Source organism: Lonchura striata, chromosome 4 (genome assembly GCF_050655825.1).
Source record: "Lonchura striata isolate lonStrDom1 chromosome 4, ASM5065582v1, whole genome shotgun sequence".
Lineage (NCBI taxonomy): Eukaryota > Metazoa > Chordata > Aves > Passeriformes > Estrildidae > Lonchura > Lonchura striata.
This window is the reverse complement of record NC_140706.1, coordinates 26,492,412-26,515,558: the sequence shown is the minus strand read 5'-3', so window position 1 is coordinate 26,515,558 and position 23,147 is coordinate 26,492,412. Positions and strand designations below refer to the sequence as shown.

The 23,147-nt window shown below is 42.1% G+C and overlaps 2 protein-coding genes across 5 annotated transcripts in view; one reads left to right on the top strand and one right to left on the bottom strand.

Moving 5' to 3' along the window:
* SCFD2 (sec1 family domain containing 2) overlaps positions 1-17,168 on the top strand; it is a 188,979-nt gene extending 171,811 nt beyond the window's left edge. Inside the window, exons 6-9 of one of the 4 annotated variants that reach the window (XM_021555815.3) lie at positions 2,446-2,591; positions 6,069-6,203; positions 11,434-11,553; positions 15,508-17,168. In XM_021555815.3, coding sequence (XP_021411490.3) covers positions 2,446-2,591; positions 6,069-6,203; positions 11,434-11,553; positions 15,508-15,600 — 494 coding nt within the window. In that variant the 3' untranslated portion in view covers positions 15,601-17,168. Of the gene's footprint in view, positions 1-2,421; positions 2,592-6,068; positions 6,204-11,433; positions 11,554-15,507 lie in introns of all 4 variants that reach the window. The other 3 variants (XM_085578607.1, XM_085578609.1, XM_085578608.1) reach the window with 3 other exon arrangements.
* A 1,475-nt stretch (positions 17,169-18,643) lies between these two features.
* On the bottom strand, positions 18,644-22,469 carry RASL11B (RAS like family 11 member B). Its single transcript, XM_021528895.4, has 4 exons — positions 22,327-22,469; positions 22,188-22,244; positions 21,010-21,086; positions 18,644-20,172 (listed from the first exon to the last, which is right to left on the bottom strand). The coding sequence occupies exons 1-4, from the start codon at positions 22,442-22,444 to the stop codon at positions 19,705-19,707; spliced, it is 720 nt and encodes a 239-aa protein (XP_021384570.1). The 5' UTR covers positions 22,445-22,469; the 3' UTR covers positions 18,644-19,704.
* Positions 22,470-23,147: the final 678 nt, after the last annotated feature.

Genomic DNA, 23,147 nt, shown 5'->3' with positions numbered 1-23,147 from the left:
ACTGAATGCAGCTCCCAACAGACTCATTCTCCTCAAATTTGGCACAAGTGGATAGGAGACGAACAGAAGCAGTATCAGTGAGGATGGGCACCGCTTACTGCAGAACTAGGTGTGTTCTTTAAAATCTTGAGTCCTCTGCAGGTTAGTGGTGATTTTCTCCACAACTGGACTCCTTCAAGTCCAACAGAAAATCCCCAAATTTTATTTAAATGCCTTTTTCCATATATAATAGAGCTTGGGATTCAAAAGAATTCATTCAGCATGCTCTCCATATGGCATTTAACTTCCCAAGAAAAAACAGTATCAGGAAGTTTTGTTTTAATTAGTACATGAGCTGTGCAGCAGCTAATGTATTCCACCTCTTCACTGTTGTAAAAGGGGCAGATTTCCTGGTAGATCGAAGTGAGCAGAGAAGAGGGATTGTGTTCTGCTCTCCATATGCTGCAGACCCCCATTTGCAGGGAAGGTGTGAATGGGAGGTGATTTGTAGCTGCCTGCCACTTGTAAAGAACAAGCTTCTGTTGTTCTCCAGGCTGGAAAGAAACCTGGCTCCCCTCTATAACCCTAGAGCAGTGCTACAGGTAGACAGCAGCCTTCAGAGATTTTAATTTCAACAATAAGGGATTGTAAAGAAAACTTGTTTTTCATGTACATTTAAAAAACAAGTACTGGATGTCAAGCTGGAAATAGATATCCCTGGCTTCCTCAGACATGGTATTTCTTAATGGAAAGTCCCAAGGAAGTCACATTTTAGAGAAAATTTGAAAGTACACCTCTTTTCCCTCTGTCAGGCCAGCCATAAACAGCCAGATTGAAACTTCACCTCCCAGCATCACCTTGGGGTCCCAAACTGGGTCCAGCTCAGCACTCTGGCGTGGAGACTGGAAATGGACATTGGCCCCTCCATACTCCAGTGCTCCTTGAGATACATTTCTGGTTTTGCCAGAAGGCACAGCTGAACACAGCCCAGTGCACCACTGCTCCCACACCTCTCCTCAACAAACGATATTCAAATAAATGAAAGCTCAGTGTCCAATCACCTTGTTCATAACTCTATAAGTGTATGTGTGTGTATGCATTTATATTGTATATAGTTTTTACTGTGCAGAATGCCAAGGTATGAAAGTAATTCAGGTTCACTGTCAAATACTCCCTGTAAATTTTGAACTTACCACCTATTTATTGATTTTTATAAGTACATAAGGATTCTGTCCTTTGTCAGTTGCAGAGAAAGTTTGTTCAGGGATTTCCTACCCAAAAATCCAGGTGCCTTCCTGACAGTCTGGATGCCTGTTTTTAGTGTCAGGCTCCAAGAGTGCAGCACAGTGCAAGCTGGACCTGCAGGGAGACCTTGTCCTCTCAGCAGTATTCTGCACAGACATAGAGGTTTGCTGGTGCAGGACTGGTTTCTGAACTGGAGGATGGGCACACAAGCCACTACAGCAGCATCCGCAGCATCCCTGGAGAAGACAACAGCAATGAGCAGGAGTAGTGAGTGTGTTGGTGAAGCATGTGGCAAGAAGGGTTATTTTGTGATAGATTTTCTGTCACAGGGATGAAGAGTCAAGCAGGAAGAGAGGCAGGCAGAGATGTCAAGAGGTGTAGAACTGTGTTGACAAGGCAATAAAAATATCAGGTGACCATTTACCTCTCACTTGGTTAATTTTCATCAGCAGTGGAGCCAAGAAAACATTTCTTTCAGTGTTTCTGTGCAATATGGGTTGTATGGTGAGGGGGATGGAGCCAAGACTAAGACATTCATTTTTCCAACTCCCTGTCTGGCCACCCAGAGGTACATTTTAGGTGGTCCTGTAGTTGGAATTTAGCCTTAGTGGAAGATAAGCATTATACCTTAGCAAAAGTGCATTGGAAAAATACATTAGAGGTAATAACTCTGCCACTTTGAGGGATAGGAACTTTTTTGTGATAATGCAGCTCTTTCCAATGTCTGGCTGACCTTTCCACTGTATTTAGCGCAGACTCTTCCATTTTTCTTGTCACCAAGGTAGGAAATGTATTTGGAGTGAGCAGGCTGCTAGCCAGAGAGGAGCAGTTCCCTTCTTCATGGCTGTTCACCCAAGCAGACCAGCAAACCAGCTGGCTCCTTTCCACATAACAGGGGGCTCTTCTTTGGGGTCTGCTAGCATGGAACTTTCTGTTTGCTGTGAAGAGCAAAATGTACTCTGTGCTGATGAAAATGCTGTGTGATTGAGGTTACAAAGAGAGACTCTCTTCACTTTGTCTGCTGTCCGGAATTTCTGCCTTCTTGCTTATGTGCAAACACTTGTGCCATGCCGAGGACATGCTGTCTATAAAGCCCCTGAGTTTCTGGATTATAACACGATGAAAATAATTTACAATTTCCTCCCAGTTACTCTTTTCCTACTGTTTATTATCAAAACACATGAACATTTCACTCAGCTGTGTGTTTCTTTATTTCTTTAGGCTGTGACTCGTCACTGAACCTGACATCTCAGAAAGCCATGGATGCAGTGGACGGTATCTTCCGGTCCCTCAGGGATATTGCCAGAGTCCGAATGCACATGAAACAGTTTCATTCCATACATAATCCAGGCAGCAACACCCACCAGGCAAGTGTAGCTTTCTTTTCACTGTGTTTTTTTGTTTCTCTAGCCTGCTGTTCAAAATTACAGCACTGATTCTGTGGATGTGCTAATCCTATACACATTCTACCCATGAAGAAGATATTTAAGCATAGATTTTATAATTCACATAGTCATCCAAAACTTCCTCAAGTCTTTTGTCCAGACTCAGGCATATGCATATCAATGTTAGCTCTGAGGAAGAAATTTGGGTTTTGCTCTGCAGCCCTGTGGAATGACATGAATGCCTGTGAAAGGCAGGGCTAGGTCAAGATGGATATTGACTTAGACCACTCAAGGCAGTGAAGCAGGATGTCTGCATCCATACTGCAGCTATATGTTTGTATCTTCTCTCCTGTCCCTGCAAGCATGAGAGACAAACCTGTTTGTAAATAGGTCACAAATGCAGCTTCTGTTTCTCAAATAGTAGCACATGATATACAATACTGCTTTAGGTCAACGGGACTAATAGACAGTGGTTTTCCTTCTCTCTGTTTCCCCTTTTCCAGCTAAAAATAGAGAAAGCAGAAAGCAGTGATTTAGAGAGAAGTCATAAAACATTATTCTAGCCTTGAGCCATAAAAAAATCCTTCCAAACTCCTAACAGTGCTGTAGACCAGCAAAGGGATGTAGTTCAAATTAAGCATTGCTTTGTAAGAACATGCGTGTTGCAAAATGTCACTGGAAATCTAAGGTGAAGAAAACCTATTCCTGAAGTCTTCTAGCAGTTTGGACCAGTCTGGTGTCCAAAATGGGGAAAATTGTTAAACATTTAATACACCTCAGTACAAGGGCAGTGAGATGATAAGAAAAGTTTCCTGGAAGTGTAATTAGCATCAGTATGTCCTTTGGATGTAATCCACTTTGCTTGCTTAGGGATAAGTGCTGGAACACAGCAAGGGATATATTAACACCTTGCAGCCCCTTAGTCTAGCCATGCAAGGGATCTAGTTGCTGAGGGAAGTCCAAGAGATTTATAATAGTAGAAATAAGCTGGCAGTATGTGATTGTCCATCATACTTACAGTGCTCTGGAAATGGACCTCTCTTTTCACTGGCAGGTGTTGTGTGTGACCAGTTCAGCTGCTCAAAAGTAGTGCCCATCCTGTGACCACACTCACTGCCAAACCTGCTTAGTGCTATGGGAGTGGGTTTAGCTTCTACACTTCACTTTGTCTGTTAAAAGCTGGGAAGCCTCCATTTCTTCTTAGGATTCATAAAAAGGTTTCTATGGATAAGTAACTGGGAATTGGATAGCCTCTTAGAAGGACATTTCGTAGCATTGTAATTTGTATGTCTTACATAAAATGATAAATGTTTTCATCAGGTTATCAAACTATTTCATGTAGTGACCATGCAAGAACAGAATTTTGCCTGTTACTTTCATCTTGACGTAGGTATATTTCTACCTTCCTACTTCCCTTCCTCCATTTCTTCTCCCATCCCTCACTCTCCTTTCCTCATTCTCTCTCTTTGTCTCTCTGTTTTTCTCTTTTCTACCCTTTATAATCTTGTATGGGATGTGTCCCATAGCTATTGAGGTTTTTAACAGCTATTTTAAACAAATTTATATATGCCAAAATTTAAAGTTGTTAAAAGTTTCATTATATGAGATAGAAACCAATGCAGCTTTTGGGGGTTGTATGAAAAAAAAATCCTACAAATATAGCATATTAATTTCAAGTCATAAAATATTTTTAAAAATTTGAAACCATTATACTTTAAAAAGGTAGAGGATCATACTATCTGTATTTTAGTATCTGTGTAGCCTGACTGGGTTGTTTTGAAGGGCATCGATTTTTGATGCTGAAAATTCAGACATGCAAAATCATAACTAATTTTTCACATCTTTTGAATAGATAGTTTTGTCTGAATTATATTTTTCATTTCAGTCAGATGATGTTTTTCCTTTAATATTGTGGAGTAAGTCTCTCTGCTAAACTGTGGTTTGATCTATGCTCCAAAAATATTTCATTCCTAATGTTTTTCTGTTCTTCATCTATGAAGATATTAAACAGATTTTTATAAACAGGACTTCATGCCTGCATGTGTATTTTCAAACAGTTGTTTATTGCGTGACTAGATTTGACAGAAATCTTGACATGTTCTAAAAGGTCCTGCTGCTCATGTCTGCTGTAATTTTCTTTGTTGGCTCAACTAAAAATTATGCACATGTTGTGAGAAGAACTAGATGAGTTGTATATATCTTTGTTGACAGCATTGTATTAAAAAACTAAGCTTTGTTTCTCACTCTAAAGTGTTGGATGAAAAACATGTCTTTAATGACTCCAGAAAATTTTAGTTTTAAGCCAAGTGGTTTGTGTTTTATTTTCCATCCATTTTTACTATTATCTTGCAATATGTCTCTTGTAGATAGCATCTTTGCAAAATTAATGATGTTGCATGTGATTCCCCTAAGTAATCAAAGGGATGATATATACCTGAGGTAGTCCCAAAGCCAAATAAGTGTGCTAATTTTAAAGCTGCTCATCTAAGATGGTTGCACTTTCTGAACTGATCATGTTCTGTTGCAGTTTGGGCATGGTTAAAAGCAGTAAAACAAAGGTCCATCTGTAAACCAAGTAAGCTTGAATTTTCACTAAAGATCTTTCCACTGGTTCCTAAAAGTTTTATCTTCAAAATTTTTTCAGCATGCCAGAGTGGTTTAAACCTTAGTATTGGAATGCGGAGATTATTAGGCTGCTTCATTTTCAGACAGGGTTTTTGGATCCTGAAGAGAATACAAGGTTGATCTTTTGGGAGTAAACCTTCCAGCATATTGACCATTTGTACCGTTACATTTTCCACTTCTAGACCCAAATTTCTCTGAAGCTCTGACATTCATGGTAATGGTGGGGTTGTTTGGCCTGTTTTACAAAAGTCTTCCATAGGTGGAAGTATTATGTGGAGTGCCATGGCCATAGAAGCTAAAGGACTAACAGGGACTCTCTTAGCTCTGCTCTCCCATGAGGGACAAACAGGAAGGTTTGCCTCTTCCCCTCCCTGCTGGAATCCAGACTACAGTGGGGACATGACATATGGAATAAGACAGGAATGGTTAATTTAAAAAAAAAAAATCCCTCTTTAGGTGTTTGTAAAATCATTATAAAGAGAATCAGATCTGGGTGCACAATGGGCAACAGTGTCTCATCTGTATGGTTATCCATTTCTGTATTATCTCCAAAAATATTCCAGAGAAAGTAAGAGTCCTCCATTTCTGCCTTGTCTCTCTTTACTGATATAATACACATGAGGCAGTAAATGTGTGGCTGTGGCTCTCTTCCAGTCTTTTCAGTCTGATGTTGTGCTGGTGGACACCATCTGCAGTCCAGGTCACAACATCTCTGATTGCTTTCATTTCTGGGATAATTATTTCTGTAACCTTTAATAGGAATAAAATATTTAAAATCATGGTTGCACTGCATCTAAACAGGTTTACTCACAATTAATTTTTCTCTTTGTGCAGGCTTCTTACAAACCTCTGCTGAAGCAGGTAGTGGAAGAGGTCTGTAATCCTGATCGGCCTGATCCTGTTGATATTGAGCATATTTCATCAGGCCTCACTGATCTCCTTAAAACTGGATTCAGCATGTTCATGAAGGTAAACTAGCCTTCCCAAGATCATCTGTAAGATTTTCCTGAGGTCAGAGCATCATGCAGCAGTAGCTGATTTTATTATACTGTTCAGCAAAACTTAAGGGGAAGTTAGGAGAGTTAAATTCTTGAATGGGGCTTGGGAATAGCTTGAGGCATCACACTGCAGGTACAGTGCAGACAGGGAGCACCTGCTGAACAAAACAAGAGGAATGGAGCAGACTGAACATATACATAAGGGTCATGGTAGACACCAAAATAAGTATGACATATATGGGAAGAGGCAATGTAGTTTTGCTAAAGGGAAGTCCTAACTCACATAGCTTTTATAGCTCTTCAGAGACACCCAACAAACAAATTGATAAGTGAGTGCCAGTTCCTATAACCTACCTGACATTCCAAAAGACATTCCACATGGCACTGCATCAAAGGACTTTAAGGACACTCAGCAGCCTTGAGATAGGAGAGAAATGAGTATGAGCAATCTGGTCTCACAGGGGATGAAGGAGGAGCTCCATATTCAATACCTTTTCTATAATTCGATACGGTTCAACTTGTACCATAGGGGAAGGAAGGAAGCCTATAAGTTAGGAATTTCTTTGAGGATCCTCTTAGCATGTTTTAAGACAGTCATTCTACAAGAATTTACTCTGCCTTGCAAATTAGCCCATGCTAATTGTCCACTGAATATTTACAGAGTTGAAGTGTGGAGTAGCCAGCATGTTGTACATTCACCCCTGTTTTACTGCATATCCTGAATTCTCCATTGAAAACAACCCTAAACTCACATTAAACCACATCAATACTATGGTTATGAGTACAGTACATTTCAGTACTGTGCCCAGTGTTTTTCCTCCAGTTTTACCACCACCACCCCTCCACATGGAAGAGATATCATCAAACTGTGAAGCAGTGGATGCAAGTTGCAGCAAGGGAAATTCCAGTTGAATAAAGGAAAAAAATTCTGACAGGAGGAGTGATTAAGTCCAGAGAATTCTCCCTCTGTGAGATATTCAAACGTTGGCAAAATAAAGCCCTGAACAACCCGATATAATTTTGAAGTTGATCCTTCTCTGGGCAGGGAGGTGAACTAGATCAGCTACAGACTCCTTCCAATTTGATGCTGTGATTCTATGATAATAGAAAAGAATTTTTTTTTCCTCCTGTGTGAAAATTCCTGCTACGCCTGCATTTAAAGTCAGGTGACAAAAATAGTTTTGACTGTTTTGTTGGTACTATTCCAGAACCCAATATCAGAATAACAAAGTTATTTTTCTGTTATTTCAAAAAAAGCTAGTATTGAGTACATAATCAAGTAAGCCTAAAATCCAGTGCTTGTTTTCAGGAATCTGTTTCCACAGTTGAAATGGATTTCCAAAATACATTCAGTTAGGCTCCTAAATTGAAATTCTCAGCTCTTCAAAGCTAATGATAAAGACTTAAAACAACAGAGGTTACATAGAGAAAAAGTGAACCAATATAACTCCATTCGTGTGTCAGAATTGAAAAATTTATGCCAACATTCCAAAAATAGTAGAGTTAAAACCACATTCCACTATCAAACAAAGTAATCAGACTATTACACTCAAGTAATTTTTTTAAATATTGGTTTAATTTACGAGTAATTTTCCCAGTTCTATAGAATTCATTGTATTTGTTTATTGCAGAATTTTTAAGCTCAAATATAGGTTATTCTTAAAAAGGAAAAAAAGAAGAATATAAGGACTTCAGAAGGCCTAAATGGTTAGATGGAGACATTGACACCTTTAACTAGTTTGAAGAATAATCTGTCCTTTTAGAAGGGGTGTGTGTGTGTGTGTGTGTGAAAGAGACAGAGGTGTAAGTAGTTATGGCAATATATGCCTGCAAGTGCATCTTTCCTGATAAGACAAATATCCTACTATAAGGAATATTTAAAATATGAGAAAGTGAACTTTGTGTTGGGTGAACATTTCATAGGCATCATCATATACTTGACAAATATGTGTCCATGCTTGCTCCCTTAGTTTGTAGCCTGGCTTGCTGGCATGTGCTCGATTGTTGCATGAAAGATGGTCTGACCAGCCTGTATTTCTGACGCAATCACACCATCAGCACAGTAATTATTTTGTGAGCTTCCTTATTTTTGTTTCTTTCTCATTGCCTGAATATAGATGCCAACTCACATAAAAATACTTTGGTGATTGCCTCAGGTGTGTTAGTTCAGGACAGACATTTAAAGATACCTCTCATCAAGAAGGTGTTTGTCTGGCAGATAGGTTTGTTTTGAAGCTAAGGGATGGTGAAGGGAAAACCCCTGTTTCAAGGACTCCTGTTTTGACTACTGCTCTAGATGTCGTGTTTTATGATCATCCAAGCTTGCTATCATTGACACACAGCAGCCTAGTTTCTGGTGATTTACGTGTTTTCCTTTTTCCAGTTATTGAGCTAAATTAATTGGTTTCTGGTTGGTCACAAATACCAGAATCATCAATGCTGCTGTTTTTGTTGGGTGAGTTACAGAACAGTAACAATTGTTTTTGCTTACTTTCCTCAGAAAGAACCTGTGTTTTGTGAGCTGACAGCCATGAGAAAAAACCTGTCCTCTAATGCCTTCCTGTTTCAAAGTTTTATTGACCCTGCTTCAGAGTTCTATTGACCACTGCTACCCTGTTTTGACACCTCCTCCTCCTCTCTCTCCTCCACACAGACACGTGCACCAGCGAACAGCCCTCTGACCACCAGCATCCTGAGCATACCCTGTATAGTGAGCTCAGAGCTGGGGAGAAGCCCTGGTGTCCTGCTGGGACACTCTGCTGGCTCAGGGCACCATCCCCCTTCCTTTGGGCTCTTTCATGTCAACATAATGGTTTTGAGGGGTTTTTGGTTAATCTTTTTAATTGCCTGAGACAGCTCTCTGTATTTTATTTTAATGTATGGCATTTTGAATTGAAAATGACTTTAACTCAGGGGTTTTGGCAAAATTCAGATTTCACAGTAAATTCACAGGCAGTGGAAATGTCCCAAATCAACCAAACTGTAGAAGGATCCCAGAAGATGCACATTGCTTTTGTTGCAATCCATTTCAGTTCTTCTTCTCTATCGCTGGAATGAGTTCTGTTTAGCTACATGCAGCCAGTTCCTTCAAAAGAGAGAGTCTTGGGTGGTTGTATTATCAAACAAGAAAAAAAAAAATTGGCAGAAACTTGCATTCTCAACACAGCCAAATATTTTGTACCCGAAGTACTGTCCTCCTTCAAAACAATTACACATAGCATAACAAAATTACAGATTCCAAGACCCTTTTCATTTCTGTTTTAATTTAATTTAGAGTTTGCATGCCTAATAGTATTTTCAATATGCGTTTCTGGAATTTGTGGTTTGAACTTTCGTCTTCTGAAAAATAGTAAGTTTTATATAGGCACCATGTGTTTGGATCTAGGTTTATTTTGACTGAAGGAAATGATTTGTCAAGACATTTTCTCTTTAGCATTTCCCTGAAAGCTCATGTTTTCCAATTCTTATACTGGGTCTCCTTTCAGTGTGCCCCATGTTCTGCATGCATGTTTATTATGAGTTTGTTTTTGCTAGGAAAGATTTTAGCAATCATAGAATCCCAGAATCACAGAATATTCTGAGTTGGAAGGAACCCACAAGGATTATCGAGTCCAGCTCCTGGCCCTGTGCTGCACCATTCCCAAGTATCACACTATGTGCCCAAGGGTATTATTATCCAGGCAGGCATGGTGTTGTGACCACTTTCCTGGCAAGCCTGTTCCAGTGCCGTGGAATTGTAGTATATATGCTATCAACAAAGTCAGGGAGTAAGAGAATAATACCCAGTATGCAAATACTCAGCTCACTAATACATCTGTCAAAGGCTTTTGTACTAGATTCAAATGCTTAGGAATTCAAGAGCTCCTTGTCTAGGGAGCAGCATTTAACAGGGAACCATCCCCATGTAATCAAAGCCAGCTAGCCTGGAGAGAGAACATGGCATGTCCCTGTGCTGGCTTCAAAAAGAAGAGCCCTTGCTGAAGGTTACCAGGCAGAAAGCCTGACAGACCTGCAGTATGAAAAATTGCCAAAAGACTAAATATAGGAAAGCCACAATAAGGAAAAGAAGAAGAGCTGTACCCTCAGGATCTGGAGCCACAAGGATCAAAGCAAGCTGCTGTGGTGAGGAAAGCAAAGAAACCCAGCTCTGCCCGATCATGGCTTGACACCAATTTCATTCAGTCGAGTGAATGCTGTTAAAAGCCTATGCTCTAAAAAGGAATAAAACTATTTTGTCACTTTTCAGAACTGAACCTTTGGAGTGTTTCATATTACAAGGTGATGTGACAGAGCAATTGCATGGGATCTGTTGACATCCCTCCCAAAGACTGGATCAAGGTAGTGTCAGGATAGTGTGTTTTCTCAAGAAGGAAACAGTTTGCTAGGAAACAGCAAAGTTACCAAGCTTCTAGAAGTGGCTAAGAGGAAACTGATGTAAAGCGTCACCTTCAAATTTAGAATTAAAATACACATTTAAAATTAATTAAAGCATCACCTTCACATTTAAAATTAATTATGAGGTCTTAACTAAAGTGGGCTATTTTTGCCATTTTAAAGATAACTGAGGAAAAATGAGACAAGTATTTTCTTGGAGCTAAAGGTTCTCTATATTAGTTACAAGGTAGTCATAGAAGCATTGAAAACTCTGAATTGAAACAAGCTGTAAACTGATTTTATACTATAATGGATCCTATTTATTTTTATTGGATGAATTGTAAAAGATTATTCACTGCACCGGTGAAAACACATTGCATAAAATTCTTTTCCATGTTGACCTCAGGCAGGATTCTAGCATGTTTAGGCTGGACTCCTTGCTTCTGCTGGGTAGTAATCTACCCCTCATTCCCTGAAGTCTCCTGTGTATGTGTATCCAAAGTAAACATCCACCCAAGTTCTCTCCTCCCTCTCTGGGAAAGGGAGGGAAGTAATGAAGAAGGAATGGAGGGAGAAACTCCAAAACTTCAGGAGAAACTCCCACAGGTTTCAGGGGAATCCATGGAGATTTTATTTCCCTGGAGACAGTTAATTAGCTCTAGTTGGGCTTTATCCTCATTGATTTCCCTCTCAGCTGCTACATCATTCCATTAATATTTCTTTCTGAGCTTCCTCTTGGATCTTCCTCTAGCCACTTAGGGAGCTGATCATTCCCTGGATGGACCTGGATGAAATGAGTAGAAATAATGCTTTTCTTCATTTTACAGGTGAATCGCCCTCACCCTGGTGATCATCCCCTTCTGATCATCTTTATGGTTGGAGGAGTGTCCATTTCCGAGGTCAAAATGGTGAAGGATTTGGTAGCAACACGTAAACCTGGTACCCAGGTACAAACAGCTCTAAGCATAAGTTCCTATCAAAAAAAACCCTAAGAAAATTCATCAAATAGTGTTCCCTATAGTGCTGGTACCAAACCTACAGAAAGCCACAGCCATATGGGCTGGAATGATGATAGGATTTTGCTGTGAAATATCCATAGGCAACAAGTATTCAGGCACCAGGGGTCTGTTTTTTCACATTATAGTCAGCAACAAAAGTTCAAACTCAGGTTGGAGAGTTCAGAACAGACTGGCATTAATTTGAAGGAGCTTCCATAGTGTCTCAAGAGATTAGTTTCTTTCTATTCTTTATAAACAGAAACATTTGCTGTCCAAAAAGCTACAGGGCCCCTGGCTGTCCATCTACGGGACATAGTGCAAGGATTCTCAGGAGCCTGGGTACCACCTAGTGATTTACCAGTGGTAATCCTACAGGCAAGCCATGTAGCAATGGTGAGGAGCAAAATAAATTAACCTAGATACAGCTGTACTGTTCCTGTGTCTGGCCAGGTGTCTCTGATAGATAGCTGACCACTAGACCTTAAGTAGCCTGAAGCAGGTTATGTAGAGAAAGCCCCAAATCTCTGCATCCCTTAAATGTGCTGTTGGACTCCTGGAAGAGGATGGTTCCCACAGTGAAGCTTCGGTAATATTCATGTGTCTGATCTTTGCCACATCTCTGGCAGCAGAACTTGACTACAGTAACTGTCATCTGAATGGAGGAAGGAGAGGAGGAGTGAGCTCTGGTGGTACCTGAGATTTTAAAAATCATCATTCATTGTGGAGGACCAATCAGGTGTCTGTTGAGTACTGCAGATACGTAAGATAATACAAAAACTCTAAAGTGCTGTGTAACCAGCGGCATCATAAACATAATTCTGTTTTCCAGGGTGGCTTGTAAGCATCTTGTCTTCAATTCCTATGGAAGGTGGTTTTGATTAGTGAGAAATCATTAGCACAATGAAGCCAACCAAAGGCAAAGCAGCCCCTCAGTTTGACATGTGTTTCCATGTTCAGTTGTCTTTGCAAGGCATTCTCAAGCAGTATTTTGTAAGATGGAGTACTGTTTTAGCAAGGTTTTTTTTTTTTAATCTGATACCATGTTTCTTCCCCATTAGTCTGCTGCTAATCTCCTCAAAATAGCAAATTATATTTTCCTTCTTGGAGGGGAACTGAGTTGTGACACACTGATGGACAAGTTAATCCACACACAAAATGTATTAAGACACCCTGAAAGATAAACAGAGGGTTAACATCTGAGTTGGTTGAAAACTATGCAGGGAGATTTTCAACTAGCTTTCTAGAGGGACTTAAGGCTTGACAGTGGTGACATGGGATCTGGTGTTGCTTTGCTTTGGCTTAACCCTGGCAGCAGGTCACCCGCTGAGGCAGATTCCTAAAGCATTTTAAGCTTTTACTGCATCTTGCCCTTTATCCAAATGCGCTGTGTTAGAGGTGAAAGAACTTTGGGGAAGAGGCAGGAGGAGGAAGAGAAAGAAGAAACTAAGCAGTTGTGCAAATCTCTCACAAAAAAAAAGTTTGTAAGTTTGTTGGCTTTACCTGGGTTTCTGCACTATAGCTGAATGTGCAGCACCTGTTTAGGATTATTTTCTTTTGAAAAAGCTAGGCATTTATCTAACTCAAGCCAGGGTTTAACAGAGCCTTTTTGTGCTGTTCAGGCTTCAGGGAAATACTGGCCTTCCAAGTCCATTCCAGTCAAACAAAGCACTAACATTTATACTAATTACTGGCTCTTGGAAAAATGGAGAAATGTGTAAGTACAAAAATTTAGTAAAGTAATTGAAGAAAAACTGACGGGGTGCACTGATTACTTCAGCAACTGTTTGGAATTGAAGCAAATGACATTTAAATGTGGAATAAGAGACACATGTTTCCATCCACAGAACTGCTCTGCATCTGAATCTGAATGACAATTTTATTTCTCATGGAGAAGCACAAAGAAATACAGTGTTTCCTATGCATCATTTGGTTTTGGATGGTGTTAAATAGCTCCCCATAACTAGTGAGAAGTATCCTATTTTTGAAGGAAGAAATTACTTCTGTTTTACTGCTTTAATCAGGAGAGTAATAAAGTAGAAAGAGCATAAGAGAATGTTTCTCCCTCCCTTCTCCAACATGCACAACCATCCATGTGGTCATGGGTGAAGACGGCAGACTGATAAACTTTCAGATGCACCTTTAGATGTTAGCGGCATCCTTCCCTGCCTTCCCTGCTGTGCTGTGGGGGAACTTCCCATTGGAGTTCAGTGGGTCAGGATGGGAGCTCCTGGCTCTTCCACCTTGGCTGCCACTAGGAGGGGATAACCCTTCAGGTGAAGCATGAAAGACAGGCATGGAGTATGGAACAAGGAAAAGGTCTGCAAAGGACTGTCCTGAAGAGAGCTGCCTGAAGAAGAGATGGACATTACTTACCTGGGCAATTCTCCTCTTTTCTGTAAAAATGAAAGAAAAAACATTCACATTTATCCCCCTCAACAAGCCTTTCCAGATACTGGAGGGAAAGAAGTCCCTGCTGTATTCAAGCATCTTTTCCGAGACATTAAAGTTGCAGATCTCATTTTTCTCTCTGGGCTTGCTATTTGTTGCACAAATCCCCTGAGGATTGAGTGGTAGGACTCCAAGAAGAAATTGCTTTTATCTGTCAGTGGCTATTGTTGTTTGGCTTGTACATTAAAAAAACTTTAGTAACGTGTCCCTTCGTGTTTTTCAGAGTTAAGCTGCATGATAATAAGATGAGCACATTCTGTACTATAGTCTGATTCTCATGTAACTTAAGTAAGACAGTGTCAACTTTGGCATCTGCAAGTTACTGAGACTGTTTCAGGCTTATGAAGGAAGAGGTAATCAGTGTCAGTTTGCTGCAGATTGTGTGGGAGGACAAGGGAAGAGGAGAAGTGAGGGGGAGGCTATCACCAATACAGAAGGGATCTTTTCAGTATCTGAAGTGAAAAGATGAAAGAAAGAACAACAAAAAAAGTTGAAATGCAGCATTACCACATACTTAAGCCACATGATGGTCAGCACAAAGCATTTGATAGCTGCTGCAGTAGATGGACACACATTCTCTGTTGTTGATGTTTGTGCTTCCTCTCCTTGGTTTTGCGCTGAAGAAGCAAATTCATTTTCAAGTGAGCTAGTGTGATTAAATCTGCCCCCAGATCCCTACCTGCAATCCTGACCCTACGGACACTGCTAAACTTGGGGCTTGGTAAGAGCAGTGTCCTATGATTTCGACCCTGGGTTAGCTCCTCACGGAAAGAGTGTACACACTCACTCCTGGATGATAGCTTTGCTCTGCAGAGAAGTCTTCACACCACATAATTATATACTGGTTTTCACTTAGGGAAAACAGATACCTGCACCTAGCAGGATGTGTATCATGGTTGTAGTGAGCAATGGTTTCATTCATCAGACCCATCTAGGATTAAAAACGGGAAGAAACTAAAGTGATAACATCTGACAGTGCTCAGGCTTGAGCCTGATGTGCAGAACAGGCTGTGCCTGGTCTGAAAAGGTGGTTTGGAACCAGCAGTCTGGCTTCATGCAGCAGGCACTTCTGTGGTGCTCACCTTACCTTCAACTGAGAGGAAAAAGTTGTGACCCAAATCGAGAGGAAACCACGGCTTCATAGGCTGGTGCCTCACAGTAAATGCACTGGCAGTCACAATAAATCACCAGGTAAAATGTGGGTAGAAATGTGTCAAAGCACACATTCATTAAGCATACAATGCTAGTAGTCATTGTGCTCCTTAAAGCGATTTTACTACAGTTATTAGCAAGCAGACAGTTTTGCTGGACAAGTTGTATTGCTCTATCAGTAAACACCAGAAGCAGACAGCCTGACTAGAGCTGGGTAAAGCAAACAGTTACTATCTATGGCTCATTAGTACTGTCTCAATCCCTTTCAGTTTGACTTGTTGCTTCTTGTTCCCCTTCTTTCAGGTAATTGTGCTCTCCTCTGTACTCCTGACACCACACAGTACTGTTGAGTTGTTGTTTGCCTCAGACCGTCTCCAGCCTGACGCTCGTATCTGATGGGGGAGGCTGTGGAAAAGATGAGTGCCTTGCCTGGAAACATCAAATCTCTGCTCTGTCACTCTTCTCAATAGCCCTCAAAAACTGATGTGTCAACTGCTGCACTTACAGCTCCAGGTGAAACAGCTGGGTGTCTGGCTGCAAGGGAACACCTGCAGCAGCTCATGGGCAGCTCTTCAAAATGGTCCAGTTGTCTGACAGCAAACCTCTCCTCCTTGTCGATAGCACTGTGCAGTGCTGAATCACTCCCGGCCTCGCTCAGCATGGTGAGGGTGACTGTAATAATTCCCTAGCAAAGGAGCAGCTGAGAGCCAGGTGATGCACAATTTGCACTTCCCAAGCAGTACCATTTTTCTTGATGGTTTTGCTGGGTTTGCTGGTGGGAAATGCTGATGAAGGAGTGAGAGGCTAGCAAAATCCACCCTCTGTCATGCTACCTTGCAAAATGTGTGCCTTATACAATGTTAACAGCCTCTACTCTGACTTTGTCCCTCACTCCAGAGAGATCATGGAACACAGCCCTGATTTAGCTGGCACAGCAGCTCGCAGCCTGGTGATGCTCTTTCAGCAGGACCGTTAGAGGCAGGGAAGCAGAGCCAGACTCAAAGGCTGGGTTACATGGCTACTTCTCTCTCAGCTTTCCATTTCCTGCTCTAGTTTCTCCACCCACAGTCCCAGAAGAAAAGACAGTTTCTGATGGCACACATCTCTGTAGATTTATGCAGGAGGCCATATGGGCTGTGATGGTTTGATGATAACTCCAAAAGAATCCTCCCCTCATATGCATTTAAAAAAGAAATAACAAAAAAATAAAAAGGGTATGATCCCATTTTCAAGAGGCCACAGCACAGATTCTTTCTTGAGCTAGATTTCTGAACAGCATGGTCAGAAAACAGCTTTTATTTTTAATTTATGCTCATGAAATAGCTTCAATCAAATTCAGTTATGTAATTTTTCTTTATTAAACTTCGCTACAATGTGTGAAGAAAGAGCAGCAGCCAGTAGAGATTTTAATTACATATAGCACCAAGATTTCCAAATTATAACATAAAATGGTGGCACTCTAAACCTGCATCCTCTTACTTCATCCAAGTAATGCCACAACTACAGCTTACACTGAGTATGTGAAATTAGGTGACATTCACTCTATCATGGCATTCTTTATTATGCCAAGGGAGTAGATTAAATGGGAAGTTGTTTTTTAAATTTTGTTCACTAGCTAGCATTAGTTCTAAATGTTTATAATGGTCTTCAGAAAAGGGTGCATTTTGGTTTAAGTTCAATTTCAAGTGGCTAGAAGGAAACAATGGACTGATTATAAAGCATGGACAATGTCACCTCTATGAAAAAGAAATTTATAGGAATGACTATAGAATGGAACTTTGTGCTATAAAAATGAGAAATGCTATGAGATTGCAATATGAAAAGCTCAAGGAATAGTTTGAATAGAGCAACTGGAAAGCAAGTAGCTGGTCTCAATTTTTCTGTCATTCTGTACTGTTCAATGTTAGAATATGGTTTTTTCATAAATTCTGTAATCAATAAAGCAATGCTCTCACAATACCAAACCTGATCTGTCTTCTCCTTTTTTTCATAGTATGCAGAGCTACACATGCCAGAACCTCATATTCCTGCAATCTCTTTTACTTTTGCATTATTTGATTGCCCCTAGGAATCTAGACCATCTGTCTTGGTCCTAGAATATTTCTTAAACTCTGCCCATAGCAGAAAGGCTTACCTATGTTTAGTGGCCATTGCTGAGCTCAGGTACTCACACCTCTGAGATGCTGCTGTTTTCCTGAGCTGATGGAGGCTGCTGGTTGTGGTCTGCACTCCCTGACCTCTTTTTCATCAAATGCCTTCAGGTCTCTAACTTGGCCATCTAAAGACCTGCTGTATTGAGAAGGCAAGGAGTGAGTCTAAGCAGACATAGGTGATCTTGCATTTCCTCTGGGTCAGGTAGCTCCTTTGACTGAGATAGACACTAGTTTTCCAGGCCCACACACGCTTTGGAGGAATCTTCTCAGCCTGTGGGGCCACAGCTGTGGTAATTGATACTGGAACTCAGCCACCATCTCATACTTAAGTACTTATAGACCAAAAGTACAGTGGAGTCTTTCTAGTGGCCCTAGTGCAATAGTAAGCTTATTTGTAGGAAATAGCTGTAGCAGCTACATGGACCCTGTGCTTGGGTAAAAGGTTGAGGGATGAGGGGTCTCCTGCCAGTCCCATGGGAGCAGAAACAGTACAGAAGTTGCACGAGGAGGTGCAAGAGTGTCCGAGCCCTCTGCCTGCCACATCTAGCAATACTCAGAAAGCAAAGAGAAAATGTAAAGCTACTCTTGAGAAATTGAATTACTTCTCTGTTAGTAAGCTAAGCACTATTTGGTATACGCTCTGAGTGGAAGGGGAAGCTCAGTTTTGTTTGCAACTTCAATCCTAAGTCACTAGACTAGTAACTCGTGGTCCAAAACAATACCAGCAGCAGGATCCTGTCAGAGTTTCCCTGCATCATTAATTGCAGCTGTGTGCTAAGAAAGTGAGCCTGTATGGCCATCAGCCTAGCATTAGCACAAGCATCTTCCTCAGAAAGGCTTTTATTAAAGCTACTTTAAACATGAAAAAGGTAGATGAAGGCTTGAAATTTGATTAAGCTCCTCATGATGATATAGCTAAAACCAATTTTTTTTTAAGTGGCAGTCATGTAGAACCTGTGTACTTCCAGGTTTTGACCTACCTCACACCATTCCTTTCTCACTAAAGACCAAAGTATTTTTGACAACTAAAGAATCCTATTTTAATTTGAAAAGCCTTTGCCTTATTCAGTTCCTCTCCTACAAGAATTTCTTAAAAGGAAGTTGTAAAGCACTTGTGAGAGCAAAACCCCTGTGGTTTATGCTAATAAAGCAGCAGCATAGGCAGGAAAGGACACCTTGCTGTTTCTGCAGCATGTTAACTACCTTAAGAAAGCTATTACTTTGTCTCAACAGCTCACTGGTTGTTACTCGTTATTTCTCACCCCCAAAGAACACACAAGGAAACATGCAATTCAAAAATTTAATGTTGAACCAGGCAGTAAGAATGAAAAGTCCACTCCCTAAGAGGAGTAACTATACACAAAATAAATAAGTTATAGTTTAAACAAAAGCACAACTGGCTTTTTAAAGTGCATATGTATAAGGCCCTTAGGCTCTGAACTCCATTGGCTCAATATTAAAAAAAAATTAAGTATTTATATACTCTGCCATGTGTTTAAGAAAGAAGTGGGTCTGGCTCAGCTCAGAACAAGCCATCAGCTTCATTGCCTGGAGCCAGCCATGCTTCACACCTTTTGTTCTTTTTGTGCTTACTGCACACAGGAGAGAGAGAAGGATGTCTTAGAATGGCATTTGTATTAGACTATCACTCCACACACATTCCTCAGAAGCTCCATGTTGAATTTAGTCTGGAAAGTACTCTTTTAGGACAGTAAAAGTTGTTTGTAATTAGATATGTTTACACCCTGTGGACAATAGCTTTGCATACAAAGAGTAAGGTCAAGTTGTCAGCAATAACATGGCTAGTAAAAAATAAAGGACCATTGTTTACAGTCTTGGTGCTCAGTTCTGCCTACTTATTTTACACTTTTTTTTTTACAGAACCATTTGATGTTTGCTTATTTGTTTTGAAATACACAGAAAACAACCCAGTTCTACTGTGCAATAAAATTAAACAGTTGCATCATGCTGTCCTTCATCCATGTGAGAACAAAACTCAAGTGGTTACTTCTGAACAGGGACCTGCAGTTCAGGGTACTTCCCTGCTCAAGTTGAGTTACAGCAAAAAGGTTGTTTCTGCACAAATGAAAGCCAAATCTGTCCAACTGGGGAAAAGGCAAATTGTTTCATTTACTGAAAAGTTCCCTTTCCAAATGAAAATATTTGTTCAACAAGTTGCATACTAGAACTTTTTCAGGAGGTTTTATGGTTTTTTTTCCTTTTCTAATCTGATACTGTTCCTTTTTTAAACCTCCTTTCACAATACCTTGGATTCTACATGTGCCAGTGTTAAACACCCCAGGTTTCAATCTCAAGCTAAACATTGGGTAGACCAAGGGCTGTGCTGTCAAACAGAAGTGACAGTCCTCACTTTGGCAGACAAAGCTTGCTTAAACCTTCTCTTCAGGTCCTGCATGTTGGGGGATTTTGGCCGTGGAATAAGAGAGGTTCTCCTCCTCTCAGGGGTGCTGGTTATTTGCTGTTTATTGACTTCTTTACAGAGGAGATGGAAGGCATTGAAGACGTTGTTGTAGTTTTCACTGACAGATACTTCATAGAAAGTACAGCCCAGCATATTGGCCAGCTGAAGTCCCTGCTGAGGCTCCACCTCTTTGATATGCAAGAGATCAGCTTTGTTTGCCACAATGACGACAGGGACCACGTTCCCTGGATGCAGCTGTCGAACATGGTGGTAAAGGTGACTGAGTAGTTCAAAGCTCTTATAGTCAGTGATGGAGAAGACAATCACCAGGGCATCTGCCCAGCGAATGCATCTGTTCAGCTGGTCATTACAATCCAGACTGTGTTCATGGATCTGAAAAATTAATGGTCTCAAATCAGATAGCTGAAGTCACAAAAGATTAAAGGAATCTGTCTTCAAGACTCTGTAAAGCCAAATGGCATTTTACAGCTTCAGACATGTATTTGGATTTCACATGGTAAGTATGAACTTAATCTGAGCATAGCGAATAAATGCAGATGTTGATTCAGCTGCAAAAAGCTGGAATTTAACACTGGAGTTTGCTATACTCAAATGGAAAATTGACCTGAGTAGTTCTGCATGCAGAGAAAGACTTTGTAGTTCCACAGAATGGGAAATTAACTGGCTAGACAGTAAGTCTGGGGAAGCAAAGATATGAGCTGGAAGCATTTAGACCTGGAGTGTTGCCCAGTTCAAAAAGGCAACAGTCCAGCATTACTCAGGTCTATACATTCAAAACTTCAACTTGTGACACACTAATGAGCACAGCCACAATGTAGCAGACTTCACTTTGTCATACACATTTATGAAGCTTGTTGGGCAATGGTCATGACATTTATTTTATCATATACCATATTTCACATATACCAGTTTTAATTGTTTCTGGGTTTGTGCCTAATGTTCCTAATATACAGGACTGAAGCACTTCAGTAATTCAGCCACTCAAAAGTAATGGGCCTCCAATGAACAAATGATTCATTGAAACAGTCTCTCAGCACAGTTGGCTTGACTGGTTAAAACACAAGTTACCACCTCTCCCACAAAGAACACCAAGCTCTGAAACACACAGCAAAATATTTTAGAGAAAGACCATAACAAGATGCTGCACAGAGGGATGAATGCACACAAACACTTAGAGCTACTCTTGTAGCATGGTTGCATCTAGCTCACCTGAACTCCTGGAGTATCTTGCACTTGGATAGCCAACATCTCTCCATCTACCTGGATGTGCCTGCTGTAGAGATTACCTGACAAGAACATCAACAGGTTCACAAGGACAGTCACCACTCTACAGACAAATGTTGCTTCTGCTGCCCATTAGTTGTGTAGGGAAAGTCATATCGGCACTCATGAAGCAAGAAACCAGTGTTATAAGCTTTTTGGGTGTTAACAATATTAATGAGATGACTAGAAACCTAGGATTACATCATGAATTGACATGTATGGAAGCTGGGAATTAAATGGTAGGCAACTTGGAACTTAATCACTGTTAAAGACTGTCTTATCTTGAAGGATAAAGTAAGAGTGTAAAATAACCATCTTTCATTACATAGAAAAGCAGTTTTCTTGTCATTTAGTATTTCCACAATTTAGTGAAGCTCCCCTTGAAAAGTTTTCTTCCAAATTTTCCCTAAGCTACAACAGATGCATTTTCTGGCTTCCTGTTGGCTGGTCTGTAAAATTTTCTGGGTTGGTTGTTGGCTTTTTTTTCATTTGTTTGGCTCTTTCAAGAAATTTCCTCAACAGAAGGCTGTCTCTTTTACACCAGCGCTAGTTCAGACTCAGCACTGCACTCACTGAATAAGGTATGTAACATCATCTTTCTATTTTCCCCTTTAAACTAGCCCTGTCTAGCCCATGTAACTGCTGGCACTCAGTTTTCAGACAACCATATAACAGTAGGTTTATAGAATGTTACCCTGTTTTAGCTAACAAACTCCTTTTAAAAAAGGGGTACTTTTCACCACATAAAGCTAATTCTGCCAGAGACCTGCAGTACATCCCATCTCTAGAGCTGCTGCGACCACGAATCGCATGTGGCGGTGGCTGACGTGCCCCTTTCCGAGGGCTGCGAGTAGACCGCGGAGGGGAGCGGCTCTCGGCAGCCGCGGAGCCCCGGGGCTTCGGGCCGCCGGCAGCACCGGCCGAGCGCCCGCAGCCCGGGGCAGCGAGCTCTTCGCTCCGCACCTGCGCCTCGGCTCGGGGGGCTTCACACGCTCCCTCTCAGGGCTTGCACCCCGCGCCCCCAGACCAGCCGCCCTCAGGAGGACCCGCCAGCGGCAAAGAGCCGGGGCCGCGCTCCCCCGCCCCATCCCGGCAGGAACACAGCCGCGCCGCCGCCCGCCTACCTGCGTTCCGCTCGTAGTCACCGATGAACCGCCGGGTGAGGAACCGCACCACGAGCGCTGCGGGCAGCACAGACAGCACCATTAGCCGCGCTCCGCCGCTGCCGGCCCCCGCCCGCCTCGCCCCGCCGCTGCCCCTCACCTGTCTTGCCCACGCCGCTGCCCCCCACCACCGCGATCTTGACGAGGCGGGGCCGGGCGGCGGGGTCGCCGCCGGGCGCGCACTCGGCGATGGTGCACATGCTCTGCGTCAGGCGCATCCCGGCCGCGACCCGCGCCCAAGCTGCCGCCGCTCAGCCCCCGGCCCTTTTCTCGCCCCCGCGTCCCGCCCCGGCCCCTGGCGGCCACTCAGAGCGCCCGAACACCGCCCCGCCACTCCCCGCAACACGCCCCGAACCGCGCCCCGAAGCACGCCCCGAACCGCGCTCCGCCCATGCCGGGCACGGTGAGCGGCTGCGGGGGGCGCGGCAGACCCCGCGCCTCGGGTGGGTGGGGAAGGATGTCAGGAGTGAGGAGTCTGCGTCTGTGTGTGACCTCCCCGCTCTTCGGGAGTCAAACACCCGCAGCACCCTAAAGGCGACGGATCGAGCGTTTCTGAAGATCTCACCTCCGCCGTCGGCTCCCAAAATCCCGCCAGGCTGACCGAAACGCGTGCGGTGTCCATAAAGGCTCAGCCACCCGCCTGTGCACAGGCGGTCCTGTGTCAGTCTGGGTCGCACCTGCCGCCTCACACCTCCTGCCACCCACCTGCGGATGCCATGCCTTGCCTTGCCCTGCCTTGCCTTGCCTTGCCCTGCCCTGCCTTGCCAACACCAGAGGTGATGGTGATGGTGGATTAGCTTTGTGAGCAGTGGATGTATTGTAAGGCTACTATGGTCATAGAGCAGGGAAAATTGTTTCATAGGTGCGGTTTAAAATAAATAGATGGGTAAAACAGATTTATAGAAAGCTATTCTAAGTCAA

Excerpts from the sequence above, each read along its gene's own strand:
- RASL11B (XM_021528895.4), bottom strand. The coding sequence starts at position 22,444 with ATGCGCCTGACGCAGAGCATGTGCACCATCGCCGAGTGCGCGCCCGGC. Across the intron at positions 21,087-22,187 it reads TGACTACGAGCGGAACGCAG|GTAATCTCTACAGCAGGCAC; the intron begins GTAGGCGGGCGG and ends TGTTCTTGTCAG. Across the intron at positions 20,173-21,009 it reads AAGATACTCCAGGAGTTCAG|ATCCATGAACACAGTCTGGA; the intron begins GTGAGCTAGATG and ends TTAATTTTTCAG.